A 19,007-nucleotide genomic window follows, 5' to 3' on the forward strand; every position below is an offset into this window, starting at 1 on the left:
CTTAGAGGCCAGGAAAACCTAATTATATAAAATAGGAAGAAATGGATAAGCATATAAATTGACAGTGCAAAAGAAATCTGAATTTTATTCTCAACCCCAACAGACTTCCATTTGGAGCTGTGGAGCAGTGCACATTAAATGTTTACACCCAAGTGGTTACTTAGTTACCATGTAGTTACTGAATGGGTTTAACTGTAATGCCCCTTTTCAGTTTCTGATGCTGTATTTAGCCCATATTATTGCAATTTGATGTATTTCTATCATACATAAGAAATACTGACATTGAAATGTAGAAGCCAAGACTCTGGGGAAGGGCTAATGCATTACTGATTTGATTTTGTTAAATACAACTAGTAACAAATAAAACTCTTTTTAAAGAGTATTAAAATGTGTCTTCACTTAGTTAAAAGCAAAACATTAATTAGCAAAAACATTGTTGGAATCTGTGATGTCTCATGCATATTATCTAGAGCTTCAGAAGAATGATGGCAACAAGAAACCCATGCCTGGTATGTGTCCACATTAGGTTCACAAATACTTTGTTGTTTTGAAACATACAGAAGGGGATCTATGTAAGGTCAGCCGGAAAAGTGGTTCTCAGATGTTCTGTTGTGGTATTTTCTGATTAATTGGCAGTTTTTTTGTTTGTTTGGTTTTTTTTAACAAAGCTTGTGACAGCCAACCTTCTCTCTTCCTTGCAGAACAGAGGTCCGGTCAAGGCAACCCTTTCAGGATGACCTTCCTTTCTTTGAGAAGCCCCCAAGCAGGCAGTTTTCCTTACCAAACCTGTCTCCGGAAGAGCCTCCACTGAAGACAACACTGGCCAACGAGGAAGCACTACAGAAGATCTGTGCTCTTGAAAATGAGCTTGCTGCGCTCAGAGCTCAGATTGCCAAAATTGTGACCCTGCAAGAACAGCCAAATCTCACTGCAGGTCTGTAAGTCCTACATCTGTTTTAACCAGCACACTGGAAATCAGAAGAATGTCACTAATTTAAAAATTTATTGGCAAGTAACAGCCATAAACCAAGAGTCAGTCCTCTGCATAGTCTAGTACAGATCCCAGTTAAGTTTAAGTGGTTTTTGCTTGTTTTAAACAATCTTGGAGCTTTCAGAGAGGATGATGAGTGGACATACTTGGAAAACACAAATTCCTGCACTTGATTTACTACCTAGGTGAGTGCTATGGGAACTTAATGGCACCCAATCCTATCAGACATGAGATCATCTCAAAACAACCACAGCGGGGTTGACTGCTATTTACTTAACCTGGAAGTCCTGAGGCAAGTACTTGGCCTTTCTATTTCCATTTCCTGCTCTAAAATGGGACTAACAGGACCTATGTTGTGGCATTATCATGGGAGAAAATGTGGAAGTGATATAAAATACCGTTAGCACACAGTACTTATTTAATAGTCATTTTCTGTTGCCCAGAGTAGAAACTGAATTCAGGTCCTCTAGCTCCTGATCTAATACTGCTGTTGCTTTTATTTGTGTGGCACTATTACTTTGGAGAAGTTGCCATAGCCTTGAAATCCTAGTCCATTAACCTGCTGGCAAGTAGTAGTTGTTTTTCCTAGTATTGTTCCTGAGTCCTTGCTAGACTCAGGATTAAGCAATTCTGTCTAAAGGATAAGGACAGTTACTCTGCCTCTGACCCACTTTGCTTGTGCTCCTGGAGTTTAATGTAATCCAACATGTAAATCTCATCCGACCTGGATATGGCCAAGGTGGACAGAGGGCAAATGCCCTCTGGGCACCCAGTGCTTGACTAATCAGTGTTAAATGAAATTTGCATGTAACTTTAAAAACCAAACATCTGCCCTGGCTGGTTTGGCTCAGCAGTTAGAGCGTCAGCCTGTGGAGCACGTACCTCAGTTCAACCCCGGCCCTGATTGGGTCGTGCAGGAGGCAACTAGTCGGTATGTCCCTCTCACGTCCTTGATGTTTCTCTCCCTCCCTCCTTCCCACTCTATTTGATGATAAATAGAAAAATATCCTCGGGTGAGGATTTAAAAAAAAAAAAAAAAAAAATCTTGCACTTTTTCTAACTTTAAGTTGCAGTTCTCTTTTGCTTTACCTCCCTCTCCTGGCAGACCAGGAAAAGTACCATAAATATTGAGGTAATTGGGGGATTTATGGTTGTTGTGCTGTTATAATTAAAATCCTTGAGTAAAACTTTTTGCATCTTCTAATCAATACAGTTCACCCAACAGAAAACTTTCTAACCTCCAATTATACAGAAAGATGAATTTTTTAGGTATTATATAACCACTGTAATTCTTAATTTCCAAAACAAAAAATTTAAGATAACACTGTTTTTTTCTTCTTAGAAATTTGTTCAGTTCATCTAAATTTTTCAAATACATTCTAGTCAATGCAGGTGTGTTCTTAGAAAATCTTGTATGTGAATATACTTAAAATAAATCACAAATTTATCCAGTAGTTTTTTAAAAGTTATCATAGTATTAATTATCTAACTATATAATGAAGCTAGTTATTTATGCAGTACAGACTACTTGATATTTCATCTAAAAGTTCTCACAGACTGTACCACGGTCAGGCTTGAACATTTGATATCACAAAAACACTCCTGTTAAGTGGAACTTTTCCATCTGGAGAGTTTGGGATTAAATGATACAGTGACTGAGATTCAGGCATTTAGATTTCGAACCAAGTAATCGAAACTTCCTTTTTACTTACATAACTGAGATTCTTTTTAAGGATGTTGTTTTCAGATATACAGAAGTCCTTAACATGATTTAAAAATGTTGCCTGTTACTGTCAGGATTAAAATTGCTTTTTCCTATTTCTGTAGGTGATTTAGATTCTAGCAAGTCTGTTACCACTGCACCACCCTCTGTCCCACCACCGCCCCCTCCGCCACCTCTCCCTCCACCAGTGCTCCACCAAAGTACATCGACCATTGATCTCATCAGAGAACGGAGAGAGAGAAAAGCTGGTACTGGGAAGATGTTGGATAAGCACAGCCCAAAGAAACCTGATATGCCAAACATGCTAGAGATCCTTAAAGATATGAACAGTGTAAAACTTCGTTCAGTAAAAAGGTGAGGATACATTTACCTTCTTCTCACTTCCCTCATTTTTTAATGTCTTGTAAAACAAAGTACTGGGCTTCTTGAGAATTTTGCTTTATAACATGATTACCATGAATAGTTCAAGTTTTTAATTTACAAAAGATGGGCCCCGGTGGCTCCTATGCACAATTAACTAAGAAATTAGCAAAATAAACCTTTCATGTAAAGTCTTCATTCCCTCAATAAAACCTGTTGTGTACCCACTATGGTAGTCAGTTACTAGGCTTCTGGAGAAGAATGGAACCATATTTGCCCTGGAAGAACATAATCAGTGCTCTTAAGTTGAGCTAAGTGGCTATTCATTGGGCACCTTTGTGCTCTTTTATTGAGCAAATCTAGGGCTTCCATCTCAGTGCTGCAGTGTCTTCCTTGCATATATGTGGTGCTAGAGAAGTGTTGTCGGGCATGGAAAGGCACACAAAGCACTTCCCACTGGGATGCGGCACAGTGAAATGTCCCCTTGGTTTCTGTTCACTTCTCTAAGGTCAGAACAAGATGCAAAGCCCAAACCTGTGGATGCTACTGACCCTGCTGCCCTCATAGCAGAGGCTCTGAAAAAGAAATTTGCTTACCGGTATCGAAGTGATAGCCAAGGTGAGGCTGACAAAGGAATTCCCAAGTCTGCATCAGAGGCCGCATCAGAAACAGTGTTGGTGAGTATTAGGTCAGGCCTCTTCCCTAGCACAACTTAGTAGTTCACGCCATTGCTGGACACCTACACTTCGCAAGCTAGTCAGCTGTGTCCTCTGCAAGACTAAAATGGATTTGGTCCTTCTACACAAGCAGATAACTTACAGAAGAGCATAAAGAAGGAAGCAAAAGTTTAACCCCTGGTTTCACTGCTTAATATTTCCAATAGTAAATTTTTCATGCTGTGTTTTATTTATATTTAAGCATAATAATTTATATCTTAGTACTATATATTGTGCTGAAGAAATTCAGAGTGAAAAAAGATCATTTTCTCTTAGGGCACCCTTTGAAAGTCTTCCGAAGAGGTTGGGCCTCGCAGGATGTGTGCCAGATCATAGGTGGAGATAGGAGCTTCCTTTTATTCAAGTTGCTGTCATGGGAGACATGTGCTTATCTATTCCAGAGAGACAGATATCTTAGAAATTCTAGCATCTGTGAAAGCCTTTATAGACATTGAAAAGGAAACTTTGTGGTGCTTCCTTCTTTTACTCACAGAAGTAAAACTGGACTAAGCTAGATCTTCCTAAGGTGATTGCACTTTTCTAGGAAGCAGTGTGATCACCTCTTTTCCTTTTATTCTGTTGATGTGTCATGTTTATAACAAACTATCAGTTCATAAAGGTTTTAATATGAACTGGCTGTTTGGTTTTCATATAGAACATACCAGCCTTTTGATCCATGATTGGGAAGGGGATATATCATTACTGTTATATGAACCAATATCTTTATACTTTTTGTTTCTTTTCTAGTTTGGGCCACACATGCTGAAGTCTACAGGAAAAATGAAGGCTTTAATTGAAAATGTTTCAAATTCCTGAGAAACCTGGTTCAGCTGTTAGTGCTGTTTGGCTAGTAGAAATCAACACTGTTTAGTAAATACCTGAATTTAATATTCTGTAGTCTTAATATTCAGTAGTCGCCTTTTAAATCAAACTAGAGGATTAAGCAGTAGCGAAAGCACTCTTTGTGTTTGCTTACATCAGAAGGTCAGTTCTGAAGTTTTCCAGAACATACTTATTCTGACATGTTTTTAATGTATAGGCAGGATGTTTAGGTTTCCAGTTCTGAAAACAATGATGTGGATTCAGAAGGAAGAACGAACATTTGTAGATGAGCGTTTTAAATTCTTAACACTAATTTATCTATACAAGTGTTGCGTATGCATATATTTGGATATAAGGCAGTCTGTGTAAAACATATACTGAGGGTGCTACTGTTTGTTTTCAGCAATCATTTACTAGTCATTGACAAAAAGCTGGCATAACCCAGTTTCTTGAAATGAAACATTGTTGGAATGAGATTGAAATCTTCTTACCTCAAACAGAACCTTTTCTTATCTTAGACTTTCTCTCACATTTTCTTATAGATGGAGTTTGAGTAGGGACTGGATAGTCCCTACTCAATGCTCGCTGCTGAAATTTCATAATGCTTTCCTTTAAAAAGGGAAGTCACCTCAATGCCAATCCATTCTGAGGAAGAAAATATAGTTTTCAAATAGGAAGGAATCAAAGTCTTGAATTAAATCTCTTTTTAAGTAAATCCCAGAATGTTCCATCTTTTTCTTTCATTTTAATAAATGGCATCATAAAAACAACTTGTTGCTAAGTTAATACTTCTGGAGATTGTTGACATAATGGAGCTGAACATTTTTAATATTGGTCAAAATAGTAGCTTTAAAAATGGAACACTGAATAGGTGAAAAATTTTCCTATAAGGTATACATCATTGGTCAGAATGCTGTTCTGCTGAATTACATTATGCAACATAAACCTTAGCTGTTATCAGAAAACGGAGAGCTGCCTTTCTCATCTAGGGCTTCTAATGAATTGCTACAAGTGATAATTTTTCAATACTTGATAAATCTTCATGATTTTCTTTATTTCTGTTAATCTCCGCCATAGATAATGCCAGAGTCTCCTACCATGAGTGAATAGTTGCATTTATCGTTTATAAATAATATTTTTAAGTTGTATTTCCTCTAGGGAGTGGGAGATGAGAAGAGTAGATAGACCTTAACTTTTAAGTTATTGAAAATGTGTGCAATGTTCTAGATGTTAGCAAATATTAGTTGAGGTAATTTATATGGGTTGGTTATTCAGCTTAAACTTGAATGTGGCTTATTTTACACATGCTGTTGATGTACATTGTTTCTAATTGTTTTATATGGTTTAAAATTTCTGCCTTTAAAGCTAGTTCATAAAGTTCACCTGACACATGTATTTTGACCTCCTAAGAAATTATACATTTGTTACCAGTATTGAATTTTGGCCAGTGCTTCAATATAAGGAAGTCACTGTTTTGAAATAAAACTTTTATTTTCCTTGGACCATAAAGCCTATATACATGTTTTCTTTCTTTTTTATGATAGGTAAGAAGCTACATGTGCAATATTAAAGAATCTTAAGAGGAATTTGCTTTCTACATTTTTCAAGTGGAAATTTACTTCTTAAAATTGTCTCATTCACCTTTCTCTTAAAGGGATTCCAGCATTAAAACAGAAGGGCAGCCCGACCAGTGTGGCTCAGTGGATTGAGCATCCTTCCATGGACAGAGAGGTCCCAGTTCAATTCCTAGTCAGGGCACATGCCCGGGTTGTGGGCTCAGTCCCCAGTAGGGGGCGTGCAGAAGGCAGCCGATCAGTGTTTCTAACTCTCTCTAAAAAACCATTAAAACATTAAAAAAAACAAACAAACAGAAGGGCAGTCACTTGGGATGACTTTAAGCATTCAAGCCTATAATATACCTCTGGAATTGGTGAAATCTTTTTCTGTCTCCCCCCACACCCATCTCATTGAGTTTCTGGTTTTCTCTTTCAACACACTGAAAAAATCTTAAAAACAGTGTAATTCTGCATCTTATAGCTGAGGCTTAAAAAGTTAACTACCTGGACTTCGGTCATGATGGCAGCATAGGTAAACTCAGTGTCACCTCTTCCCACAACCACATCAAAATTACAACTTAACTACAGAACAACCATCATTCAGAACCACCTGACATTGAGCTGAATGGAAGTCCTACAATTACGAAATTAAGCAGCCACACCTAGACTAGTAGGAGGGGTGGAGGCGTGGGGGGGCTGGTCCCACACCCACCTGTGGCAGATAAAAATCAGGAGAATACCTCAGCTTTATAGGTCGTCCCACACCAGGCTCTCAGTTCAGGGTTCCAGTGCCAGGAAGAAAAGTCCCCATAACTTCTGGCTGGAAAAACCAGCAGGAACTGAGGGAGGCTGAGGCTGCTGGAGCCCCAGGCAGCTCCTCTTAAAGGGCACACATACGACTTACTCACTTGGACTTGCTCCCTCTAAGCTCAGAGGGGAGGCAGAGACATACAGGGAAGAACTAAGCTGTATGGCCTCCGGACAAGGGCTAGAGAGGCGGCTTTCTCCTGGCCAGACGTGCTGGTGGAGGCCTGTGTTCCTTTGGTGAGCCCTTCCCTGGGGCAGCAGACAGCCGCCATATCTGGAATTCCAGCAACCCAACTCATACTGTTTGCCCTGCCCTGGTGATTCCTTAGGGCATGCCCCACCCAACTTCCGGGTCTACCCAAGCTGTTTCCAAAGACTTTACCATAGGATTGGCCTGTCTTGGATCCTGCTTCAGAGTTTCCTAAAATCTCTCAAACAGATCTCAGGTCTCAGTGAGCCCCATACCTCTTAAGTGGCCTCAGGCCTGGCACTAGAAGTAACCAGCCTTGGTTCACAACTTGGCTTTCCTGGGCACCTCCAAGCCCAGCACAGGAAGCAGCCATCTGCAAAACACTTTGTAGTTTATGCCGGGTGGCCCCAGATAGAACACAGAAGTGGCTAACCTTGCCCCAGAGGCAGCACACCCAGTGGACAGCTTCAGACCACATCAAAACACTACCACCCAACCACCTCCACAAGTGACACACACAATGAGCGGACTCTGGGTGCCAGAGCCCTGATCAAGTAAGTCTCGCTGTGTGTGGTGGACCCCTACACAGCTGATCCGCCAAGGTAGTCAGGCCAGTGGTTGTGGGCACAGCCAGTCCTGGTAGCTGATCAGCCTGAGTAAATCCCTCCCATTGACATGCCAGCAGCAATCAAGACTCAATTACAACTGAAGGGTGTACAATCCATACTAGGGGTGCACCTCGAGAACCCAGCTGGGGTGATCAGAGAGGCTGTGTCACTGGATCCTACAGGACACCTACAACAATAGGCCACACTACAGAGCCTAGGAGACATTAGCAACTCTAATACATAGAAACAATCGCAGGGAAACAGCCAAAATGAGAAGACAAGCATGTCCCAAATGAAAGAAAACAAAATTCCAGGAAAAGAATTAAAATGGAGATAAGCAATCAGATGCAGGGTTCAAAACACAGATTAGAAGGAACTTAGTGAGACCTCCAAGAAACTTAGTGAGAACATGAACAACATAAAAAATGAGCAGTCGGAAATGAAAGGCTGCACTGGCTGAAATAAAGAATAATTTACAAGGAATCAATAGTAGAGTAGATAAAGCCAAGAAGTAAACCATCGATTTGGAATATAAGGAAGCAAAAAACACCCAATCAGAACAACAAAGAAAAAAGAATCCAAAAAAATGAGGATAGTGTAAGGAGCCTATGGGACAACTTCAAGCGTGCCAACATTCACATCTTGGAGGAGCCAGAAGGAGGGGGAAGAGAGAGAACAAGAAATTGAAAATCTATTTGAAACAATAATGACAGAAAACTTCCTTAATTTGGTGAAGGAAACAGACATTCAAGTCCAGAAAGCACAGAGTCGCAAACAAGATGAACCCAAAGAGGTCCATACCAAGACACATCATCAAAATGCCAAAGGTTAAAGTCAGAGAGAGAATCTTAAAAGCAGCAAGAGAAAAGCAGTTTGTTACCTACAATGGATCTCCCATAAGACTGTCAGCTGATTTGTCAAAAGAAACTATGCAGGCCAGAAAGGAGTGGCAAGCGATATTCAAGGTGATGAAAAGCAATGACCTACAACCAAGATTACTGTATCCTACAAAGCTGTCATTTAGAATAGATGGCCATACCAGGAGTTTCCCAGACAAGAAAAAGCTAAAGGAGTTCATCACCATCAAACCAGTATTATATGAAATGTTGAAGGGTCTTCTTGAAGTAGGAGAACAAAAATATGAATAAAATAGCCCTGGCCGGTTTGGCCGGTTCGGCCTGCGGTCCTGAGAGACCCGGGTTCGGTTCCCGCTAAGGGCACGTACCTCGGTTGCAGTTTGTCCCCGGCCCTGGTTGGTTGTGCGGGTGGCAGCCACTCGATGTGTTCCTTTCACATCGATGTTTCTCTCTCTCTCTGTTCCTCTCTCTCCCTCCCACTCTACCTGAACAAAAAATGGAAAAATGTCCTCGGGTGAGGATAAAAAAAAAAAATATATATATATATATATATATATATGAATAAAATAGCAATTAATACATATCTATCAACAATTGAATCTACAAACAAAATGAGCAAGCAGAACAGAAACAGACTCATGGATACAGAGAACTTTTTGTTGCTTGCCTGATGGGTGGGGGATGGGTGGATGGGTGAAAAAGATGAAGGGATTAAGAAGTACAAATTTGTCGTTAGACTGATGAACCTCAAAGGGAAGGGGGGAGGGATGGTAGGATGAGATAAACCAAAGAACTTCTATGCATATATGCATAACCAATGGACACCAACAATAGTGTGGAGAAAGCAGGAGTGGGGCGGGATTGGGGAGGAGGGCGTCAATGGAGAGAAAAAGGGGGGAACATCTGAATACATTAAAAAATAGATGAGTTTAAAAAAATTTTAAGTACCTGATACAATGTTTACTATAATTCTGACTAGTCCAGGGACTTGCTATATATAATAGTATGAGTCAGAGAACACTGGACTTGGAGTTAATGTGATCCGTGTATGTGATCCTGGCCAAGTCACACCTCTGTTTTATTTGTTAATTCTTACCTGACAATATTTTTTCCATTGGTTTTTAGAGAGAGTGGGGGGTGGGGATGAGAAACATTGATTGGTTGCCTCCTGCATTCGCCCTGACCCAGGTGTCAGGGATCAAACCTGTAAACCAAGTACACGCCCTTGACCAGGAATCAAACCCCGGACCCCCACGTGGGTGGGCTGATGCTCTAACCCTGAGCCACACTGGCCAGGGCACACCTGTTTTTATATTGAGAATGCTCAGCAATGCCCTGGCCGGTTTTGCTCAGCAGTTAGCGCGTTGGCCTGTGGACCAGAGAGTCCCGGGTTCGATTCCCGCTAAGGGCATGTACCTCCCTAAGTTTGTCCCCAGCCTCAGTTGGGGTCGTGTGAGTGTCGACCACTCGATGTGTCTCTCTCTCCCCCCCTTTCTCCTTCCCGGTCTATCTGAAGATAAAAGCAAAAATGTCGTCGGTTGAGGATTAAAAAAAGAAAAAAGAATGCTCAGCTCAAAAAATTATTGAGGATTAAATGAAATAATGATTTTGAACACATTCTATAAACAGTAAGTAGGGTCTAAATAAGTTATTACTTACATCACTTTTATACAAGGCTACTGTAGTTTCCAGTAGACTGATTGCTCCTATGTGTGATTGGTCCCCGACACCTGCACAGGCTTGGGGTGAAGCAGCAGGACTTACAGTCTTGGTTCTGGTTGTCTCCACAGGCTCTTCTATGGAAGAATCCTGTCCTCTCAATGTATTAAGAATTCCTGCCTGGCCAGTGTGCTCAGTGGTTGAGCATCGACCCAGGCACCAAGAGATTGCCAGTTCAATTCCCAGTCAGGGCACATGCCCAGTCTGTGGGCCAAATCCCAAGTGGGGGGCATGCAGGAGGTAGCCAATCGATGTTCTCTCTCATCGATGTTTCTCTCTCTCTCTCCCTCTCTAAAATCAATGAAGAAAGAAAAAAAAATTTCTCTGAGTCTTAAGTTGTAAAGAAGACAACATGAGGTAACAACTACCAAAAACAAATACTTGAGAAAAACTGTCCTGCTGATAACTTACCCCAAAATAGACATTCTTTCTGGAATAGAATCTGGCCAATGGAAGCTTGAACTTCTAGGAGTTAACCCAATAAAATCAGCTCTGGGATTGTCAAGCAGAACAAGACACTTGGTTTAATGACAATGTCAGTTATATTGCCATAGTATTTCTCACGAGTTTTCAACCATTCCTGAATACTTTTGCCTTCTCATTCTAGAGATTCTAAATTTTTCTGAGCTACCCCACCAAATCTATTTCTTAAATTTTTTTTTTTATCCTCAAGGTTTTATTGTCACATAATAAAATATGAAGCTTAGAACTGGATAACTTGGCCCTTTCCCTTCCTATCTCCTCCCAGTTCAAGATGTTCGCATCTCTTAATAGCCCACATTCTCTCAGATCTGCAGTTGGGCTCAACCTATTCAAGCCTCATTGTAGTTATAGCCTTTCTGAGTGAAATCGGCTTAGTCTGCCCACCGTAGCCACTCTGCTTCCTGTAGTAACACCACCTTCCCTGCGCGCACACAGGACCCTTGTCTTTCTTGTACTGTGTTACTTCATGGGGTTGATGCTTGCCACACTTCTACAGAAAGTCCGGCTGGTTTGGGGAAGGTTCACCATGCTTGCAGAGCGCTATGGGCACAGAAAAAAAGCTTAGAATTCTTTTTAGTTTTTCCTTGTAAATCTTGTAAGCAGGCTAGTTCTTTATTGGTACCTGAGAACAGACAGGATAATAAAAATAGCCTCACCAAATAAGGATCCAGAAATCGTTTGTTTCCCTCTGAGACTGGTCCTTAATCCACTTCCTGTGTGCTAGATGCCTTTAATGTTCTCACAGTGGGAGCTGTTCAAAGTTTTCTCTCTGGTACATTCTCCAGCCTCTTCTAAAGGTCACAGAGCGCTCCCTCCATAAGGTTAGAGTAGACCATGAGTATAAATAAACAAGATAACCCAAATGGTGCCTCCCATTCCACACCAAGCAGCTATGGCTATCACCGGGCAGTACCTCATACTTGCTTTCTTCCCAGCTGGAGAATCCTTAATTTGGGGAGAAGGGCCAAACTCTTCATAACAGGATTTTTACCAGAGCTATGAAAAATCTGTTAATGTTACCTAATGGCCATCCCTGTTCATCGGCCAGTCATGCTTTTTTATCAAAGGGCGAGAAATACTGTGGTTGGAAAGTCATCTGAAATGTTGGTGTTAGCAACACGGGTAGGGGATACATGGCACTGATCTCGGGTGTCGGTTATCTGAATACTCCTTAACCCAACTGGAAGGCAAACTGCCCAGGACTGAACCTGTGCCTTCCCTTCCCTTCTGCACGGGAACACCTGGCAGTGCTCAGACTGGTCGGTGACCGAGGACACAGCCTTGATAAGCTGGTCCAATCAGTCCCTCAGAAACTGGAAAAGGTAACCTGGACAGAGGGGCAGTCGGTACCTGGAGCTAAAATAAAGTTGTCATGAAGGACAACTATATCTCTGAGCAGTTTATACAAAACAGATTATGAGATGAATTAGGCCATTGATTCAGCACTTAACTATGTGTCGATAACATTGTTACTTTTAAGAAACATATTTTACAGGTTAGGAAGCCACTCAGATTAGGTAACTTGCCCAAGGACTCACAGCTAGTAGATGACAAAAGACCCAAACCCAAGTCTGGTCTGTCTAGCTGCAAAGACAGCACTTTAAAAACTATCTTGTTAGCGGTAGCGCACCAGAGGAGTGTGAGGAAGGAGACAGGTGCTGAGAGAACTTGTTCAAGAGCCCAGAGAGCGGACTGTAGGAACTGGTCCCCTGGGCATGTTCTGTCCTCGACTGCCTCCCAGGAGTCCTCACCTGGGGGTAGTGTGAATTCCTACTGTTTGTTCTTGGCTGTGTGTCTGGAGGTGATAGCAGTTTCATAGTGGGAATGCGAACAGGGAGGTCTCCAACATTAGAATCTTCCCTGGGATTTTCATAGTGCCCAGTTTGTCAAATAGTATTTCAGCGTCCCCTCTGGAACTGGGCATGATGCTTCTATTGTGATCAACATGGTGAGTTTTTTTCTTTTAAACAGGCTTCAATAATATATTTATCCCCACCTAAGTGGGAGTCACCTTTGGGATACATTTCCAAAGTTCCATCCATATAATTAGAAACCATCTCAGAAACATTGGACAATTTAACAACATTTCCACCAGTCTCTCTACCCTACTTAATTGCTGGAACTCGAACGGGGTGGGATGTGGGGGTATTGATACAGTGAGTGACACTGTTATATGCTCATCTCCCCCTTTAGGAGACAAGTGAAAAACCCAAAAAGAAGAAAAAGCTAAAGCTCCAGGAGACTCCTCAGGAGAATGGAACGGAAGACCTTCCTGTCTTTTTATCCAAACCCAAGAAAAAGAAATCTTTTTCCAAGGAGGAGCTGGTCAGCAGTGATCTTGAACAGACAACTGGCAGCGGAAATCTTCCCAAGAGGAAGAAATCTTTCCCCAGAGGGACCGGTTAGCGACCTGAAGAGGCAGGAAACAGGAGTGCCCCCAAGAGAAAGAGGAAATTCTCTTCAAAGGAGGAGCCTCTTAGCTGTGGACCTGAAGAGGCTGCTGGTAGCAAGAGCAGCGGCTCCAAGAAAAAGAAAAAGCTCCAAGAGCTATCCCAGGAAGATTAGAAGGGACAGCACCCTGGTGGGGCATAACCTCCCAATCACCCAACCCCTATCTCCCAATAAAAATAAATACAGAAAATAAATAAATAAAAAATAAAAATAAAAACTATCTTGTTATGCTGCCTTTCTAAGCAGAAGGTGCAAGGTAGAGATGAGGAGAGGAGCCGGAGGAGGGAGCAGACAGCGTGGGGCTGCCCCTCAGATGATCAGACCGCAGGCAGCTGCCAGCAGCCCTCACAGTTTGTCCCCATTCCCGTGAACACGGATCCTCGGGATAAAGCCCCATGTAACCTGAAATAATCTGAGTGAGTCTCTGTTCCCCATAAAGCTAACCTCCTATCTTGTGATGATTCTTTTTTTAAATCCTCACTTGAGTCTTGGTGTTTTGGCTCAGCAGTTAGAGCATCAGCCCACGGACCAGAGTCCCAGGTTCGGTTCCCGCTAAGGGCACGTACCTCGGTTGCAGTTTGTCCCCAGCCCCAATTGGGGTCATGTGGATGGCAACCAGTCAATGTGCACTGATGTTTCTTTCTCTTTCCCCCTCTCCCTCCTGCTCTATATGAAGATAAATGCAAAAATGTCATCGGGTGAGGATAAAAAAATAAAATAAAATAAAAATAAATCCTCATTTGATATTTTTCCATTTATTTTCAGAGTGAGGGTGGGAGGAGTACATCGGTGTGAGAGGGACACACCAATTGGCCGCCTTCCGCACGACCAGGGCCGAGGACTGACCTGCAACTGAGTACGTGCCCTTGACTGGAATTGAACCCACGACTCTGATCTGTGGGCTGACGCTCTAACCACTGAGCAAAACCAGCCAGGGCTTGTGATGATTCTTAGATGAAAATTCAAATGTTCGACTAGAAACTTTAAACATTCCATTAAGGATACTTTCTTTGAAAAGCTGATAAAGGAACTTGGGATATGTAGCCTCCTGATTTTAAAGGCTATGGTTCAACAATAAACACTTAAAACGTATGCTCAAGAATCTCATATAGCCCTAGCCAGGTGGCTTGGCTGATCGGAGTGTTGTCCCATGCACCAAAAGGTTGTGGTTTCAATTCCTGGTCAGGGCACACACCTAGGTTGCGGGTTCAATCCACGGTTGGGACGGGAGGCAAGCAATCACTGTTTCTCCCATCGCTGTTTCTCTCCCTTTCTCTCTAAAAAAAATCAGTAACAACATAACCTCAGATTATTTTTTAAAAGGATCATATAGTCAGCATCACAGTAGAGAAGACCCCCCCCCCTTTGAATCTCCCCTGAAATCTACACCTATTTGGACATCTATAACCTAACAAAGGTTTCTCTACTCAACCCACTAGCACACCCAAGAGGCCCACACATCAGTACACGGGAGTCAGGGTGGGGGAAGGAGAGGGACAGGGCCCGTAGACCTGGTTCCCTGCCGCTGTGGCTGAGCCTGCAGCCCAGCTAACGTGGTGGAGGCAGAGGAGTTGGGGTGTAAGTCCCACACTATGGCCCAGGGAGGATAAAGGGCAACAACAGCACTGGTGTCTGAAAATCTGGCTCCCTCCCTCGCTTGCGGTGGAGCCCAGTAGCAACAGCAGAGATGCATCATCGCTTCTGACCACAGGGACCCAGGAAACTGCGCCGAGGCTCACAAGCCTGGCGGCCGCCCACTCACCTTATCCTCCCCAGTGGTGGTGCTCTGAGACTCAGGCACAGCAGGGGCAAATAGCACAGGTAAGAAAACAAAACTTGTGCTACAAACAGCATATCCACTGAAAGAAAAGGAAAGACCTCTAAGTATCGTCCTGAAACAAGAAAGGTGCTCATTACTTCAGGTGCACAACCCATCAATCATGTGAACCACCACAGTGACACGGGAACACAAAGAAAATGACAGTTCTTCAGAAATCAATCAAAGTCATGGGAGACTGTGAGCTAAATGACAGAGCATTCAAAATCGCAGTTATGAAAACAATGAGATCCAAGAAACTTAGTTTAAGGAGTTCAGGATAAAATTAATGAACAGGAGTACTTTACCAAAGAGGCTGCGAGTAAAGAACCACATTCTGGAGCCGAAGAATTCAGTAAATGAGATGAAGAATGCATTCGAAAGCTTTGGGAATAGAACAGACAATATGGAAGAGAATGAACTAAACCATTCATTCTAAACGCTCCGACACCTTGCATTCATTTTGTACAGTATGAAAACCTGCTATACTGAATAACAAACACTTCACACATCAGTCACCAAACACTTGGAGAACAGAGGCCATGTTTTGGATTTTTAATACCTTTATTACATTCAGTGCAGTGCTCTGCACAAAATAGGAACTTGGATATTGCTTACCACATAACTTCAGCATAAACAGATTATTTTCAGTATAATTTCTCTTAATGATAGCTAAAAAGGAAACACATAATAATTAAACCACCAAGTTACTTGTTCAACAACCACTCATTGATGGCCCAATTTACACTAGCCCCATTGCTGAGCACAAGAGACAAGATGGAGACCTGTGCCCCCGCCCCCACACCTGTCAGCTCACCCCCAAGTATGGTCATTCCACCACGGACCTTTGGGACCTTCCAAAGGACAGGTAGCAAGCAAGGAATCGCTCAGACTAAGTCTTGCACAAATCTGTACAACCTTGTTTCAAATGTATGCTGACACTATGATGTTTAATATCCACATTTATTTAAAAACATTACTGAATGCATATCAGTAGCTATTAGTCATTATGTATTTTCCTAAGCAAGGAGGTACTGATTGGGAGGAGATTTAAACAAAATATTTATACATTTTAAAAAGTATACATGAAAACATTATAAACCTCTGATGTGAAAGTTTTAAGAAAATTGAAAGCTTTAAGAGCCAAAAGCATTTTGGAAAAAGAGACTGTTATAGGAATCTTCAAAGAATTATTAGCACCTCTAAGCCTGTATGTCAGGTACAAATATATTTCCCAGGTTTGTAAAGGACGTAAAATATTTACTTATTTTATATTGAGAATCATTATGAACCATCACATTTACAGAGTAAAATACTGACCAGGAACCAGATTTTTTCTCATTAAGCTAAGACTTCCCACAACTTTCTCTCTGAGAACCTTTACCCCCAAGCAGAGATGACCCCCCACGACCGAAAAGAGGCCTAGAGCCCAATGGGCTGCTACATGCTCAACAATTCTTTGAAGTCTCCTGTTTTATCTTTAAAATTTTGCATTCCATTCCATAATATATCTAATTACTTATTTAAAATGTGATCTAAATTACTGAACTGTTTCCTCAAAATTTTCTAGAAAATTAATGTTCAAGGAATATAGGTCATATTTAAAAAGCAGTATAAACAGTGATCCCCACATATACTAACAAAAAAAGTTCAATGGGTTTATTATGTGTATTAGGCAGGACATGAGAGCAACACTGAGGAGTCTCCCCCTGAGAATGGAGATCAGACAATCCTTTGAATGTCAGTAAGGAACACAGTGGATCAGAGCAGAAGCAATCAATCAGACACAGGCAGATGGAGCCCAGGTCAGTTCAGAGGAGACAAGGCTGAAGGTACTGACATATCTACTGGAAGTGCCAATCAGAAGCTGATGTGGAGAAGCAGCTACTGGCAGAGAACCTCTAGCATCGTCCATGGGAAGAGGGAACCCTGCTCCATAAACATGAATGTCAGCAGGTATGGCCCCATAGGGAGATGGATGCATGAGGCAACTTGTTTCCCTTGCTCAGAATCCATGCTCACCAAGTAACCGGCTGATCACAATCTGGCTTTCCAAGAAGATCTGCCTAAAGGGAGAGAATGATTGATAGTTATATTTCCCATTGTAAATTTAAATAGCAACACTTGATCTTTATCAGACTCTGGATGCATCCAATTTGCCAAGGTGATGCCACACACATAAGTGGCCAGTTGACTTTCCCCAGGAACACTCAGCTTTGTTACAGTCAGCCTTCTGCACCCTCACTGTCCAATATGGTAGCCCCATGTGGATATCGGGCACTTGAAATGTGGCTAGTATGAATTGAGATGCACTGTGAGTATAAAATACATACCACATTTCAAAGACATTGTACCAAACAAAAAGAATTTAAACATCTCAATTGCTATTTATAATGACTACATATTGAAATAAAGTATGTATACTACATTGGAATAAATTATATTTTCCTTTTTAAATGTGGCTACTAGTAAATTGAAAATCACTTATGTGGCTCACATATATTTCTATTGGGCATCACTCTTCTATGCCAATAATGACAATGTGTTTGATTTTAAAGTCCGCACTGCATCCCTGCTAATGAATTGGACCTGGGAAGATACAGAAGAGGTCCTTTCTTATTACTTTAAAAAGGTCAATCAATACAAGTAGTACTGCAGTACTTGCACGAGGTGTTGAGTCTTACACAATTTCCAACTGTGGGGTCAAGAAGTCTGGGCTTGAAGCTGACCTCTGAGCAATCTTTGTAACCAGCCCTCAGCCTGCTCGTGGTGAGGTGCAGGTCACCCCACAGGATTGTGCCTGCACCCAGCTCTGCCTGAATACATATCTGATGAGTGAACACTATGGCCAAGAAGCTACATCTCTGATTTCCTAGTAATTTAGTATTATAGTTTCCAAAGGATTAATTATAAGGTAAATATCAAAGATAAAATGTGAAAAGATAGGTTTTTATTTATCAAAAGTTAACAGCAACAGGCACATATTAAAATGAGTATGGCAAAGCCTTTTACAAATGGCTTTACACTCAAGCTTTCTCCCAAGAAAATGGCTGTTGCAACAAACTGTAAACATAATTGATAAACAGTCTTTTACAGTAACAAGGGAAATACAATTGAACTAAAAGAAAGCACTGGTTTCTCTGAAAACTAGATTACAGTTGTGCTTACTATACATAAAACAATTTAAAACAAATTACAAAAGTGGAATGTTTTAAGTTTAAAATTAGTCCTTAGATTTTTGTCCTAAAAAACATCTGTTCACATCAAAAGGCCCATCAAAGGGTACGTTTCATCAAAAAGGGGGGGGGGGGGACAAGAAAACAATGCACGTTTTTCAAATCAAAACGAGAAGTTTGGTCACTTAGCTTTGTGCATAGTTTAAGGCAACTGGAGCGATCTGTACAGCTCCCTCCCTCCCCTCCCCCGGGCGTGGCTGCTCCTTAGGTCACATTCGAAAATAAATAAAGCGTACATTTCCAATCCTCTCCCACATGGATAAATAGAACACATGCAGTCACACATGCACAACATGCACACAGACACACGTCCGCCCATTCACACACAACATACCTCTCACTGCAGCGAAAGGGACTTTAGTACCTTGCTCTGAAGGACACACTTCCCCATCCCACTCTATTTCAGACTGGCAAATACCCTGAGCTGATTATGGTGTTTACACATTCCACCTTCTCTTGCATGTGCAGGTCAAGTGTACAGTAGTGAAAACAACATGCAATGTCTTCACTGCAGAATCATAATACAGCTAGGACACTGGTGTTCTTCCCCACCCGCCCCAAATTAAAACTAATAGTTTAAAAAATTGCACTGCCAAACAGCACTGGAGGGAAAGCTTGGCGTACTCTATGATAATGCAGTTTCCAGTGCACAAATAAAACTATAGCAAATGA

The 19,007-nt window shown here is 41.6% G+C and overlaps 1 protein-coding gene and 1 pseudogene across 1 annotated transcript in view; one reads left to right on the top strand and one right to left on the bottom strand.

Annotated features, from left to right (window-relative positions):
• MTFR1 (mitochondrial fission regulator 1) overlaps positions 1-6,309 on the top strand; it is an 80,670-nt gene extending 74,361 nt beyond the window's left edge. Inside the window, exons 5-8 of the mRNA XM_036263986.1 lie at positions 702-934; positions 2,819-3,068; positions 3,583-3,751; positions 4,538-6,309. Of these exons, the coding sequence (XP_036119879.1) occupies positions 702-934; positions 2,819-3,068; positions 3,583-3,751; positions 4,538-4,606 (721 nt within the window). The 3' untranslated portion in view covers positions 4,607-6,309. The remainder of the gene's footprint in view (positions 1-701; positions 935-2,818; positions 3,069-3,582; positions 3,752-4,537) is intronic.
• A 4,538-nt stretch (positions 6,310-10,847) lies between these two features.
• On the bottom strand, positions 10,848-15,771 carry LOC118631549 (annotated as a pseudogene).
• Between the last annotated feature and the right edge of the window lie 3,236 nt (positions 15,772-19,007).

Source organism: Molossus molossus, unplaced genomic scaffold, assembly GCF_014108415.1.
Source record: "Molossus molossus isolate mMolMol1 unplaced genomic scaffold, mMolMol1.p scaffold_m16_p_16, whole genome shotgun sequence".
NCBI lineage: Eukaryota > Metazoa > Chordata > Mammalia > Chiroptera > Molossidae > Molossus > Molossus molossus.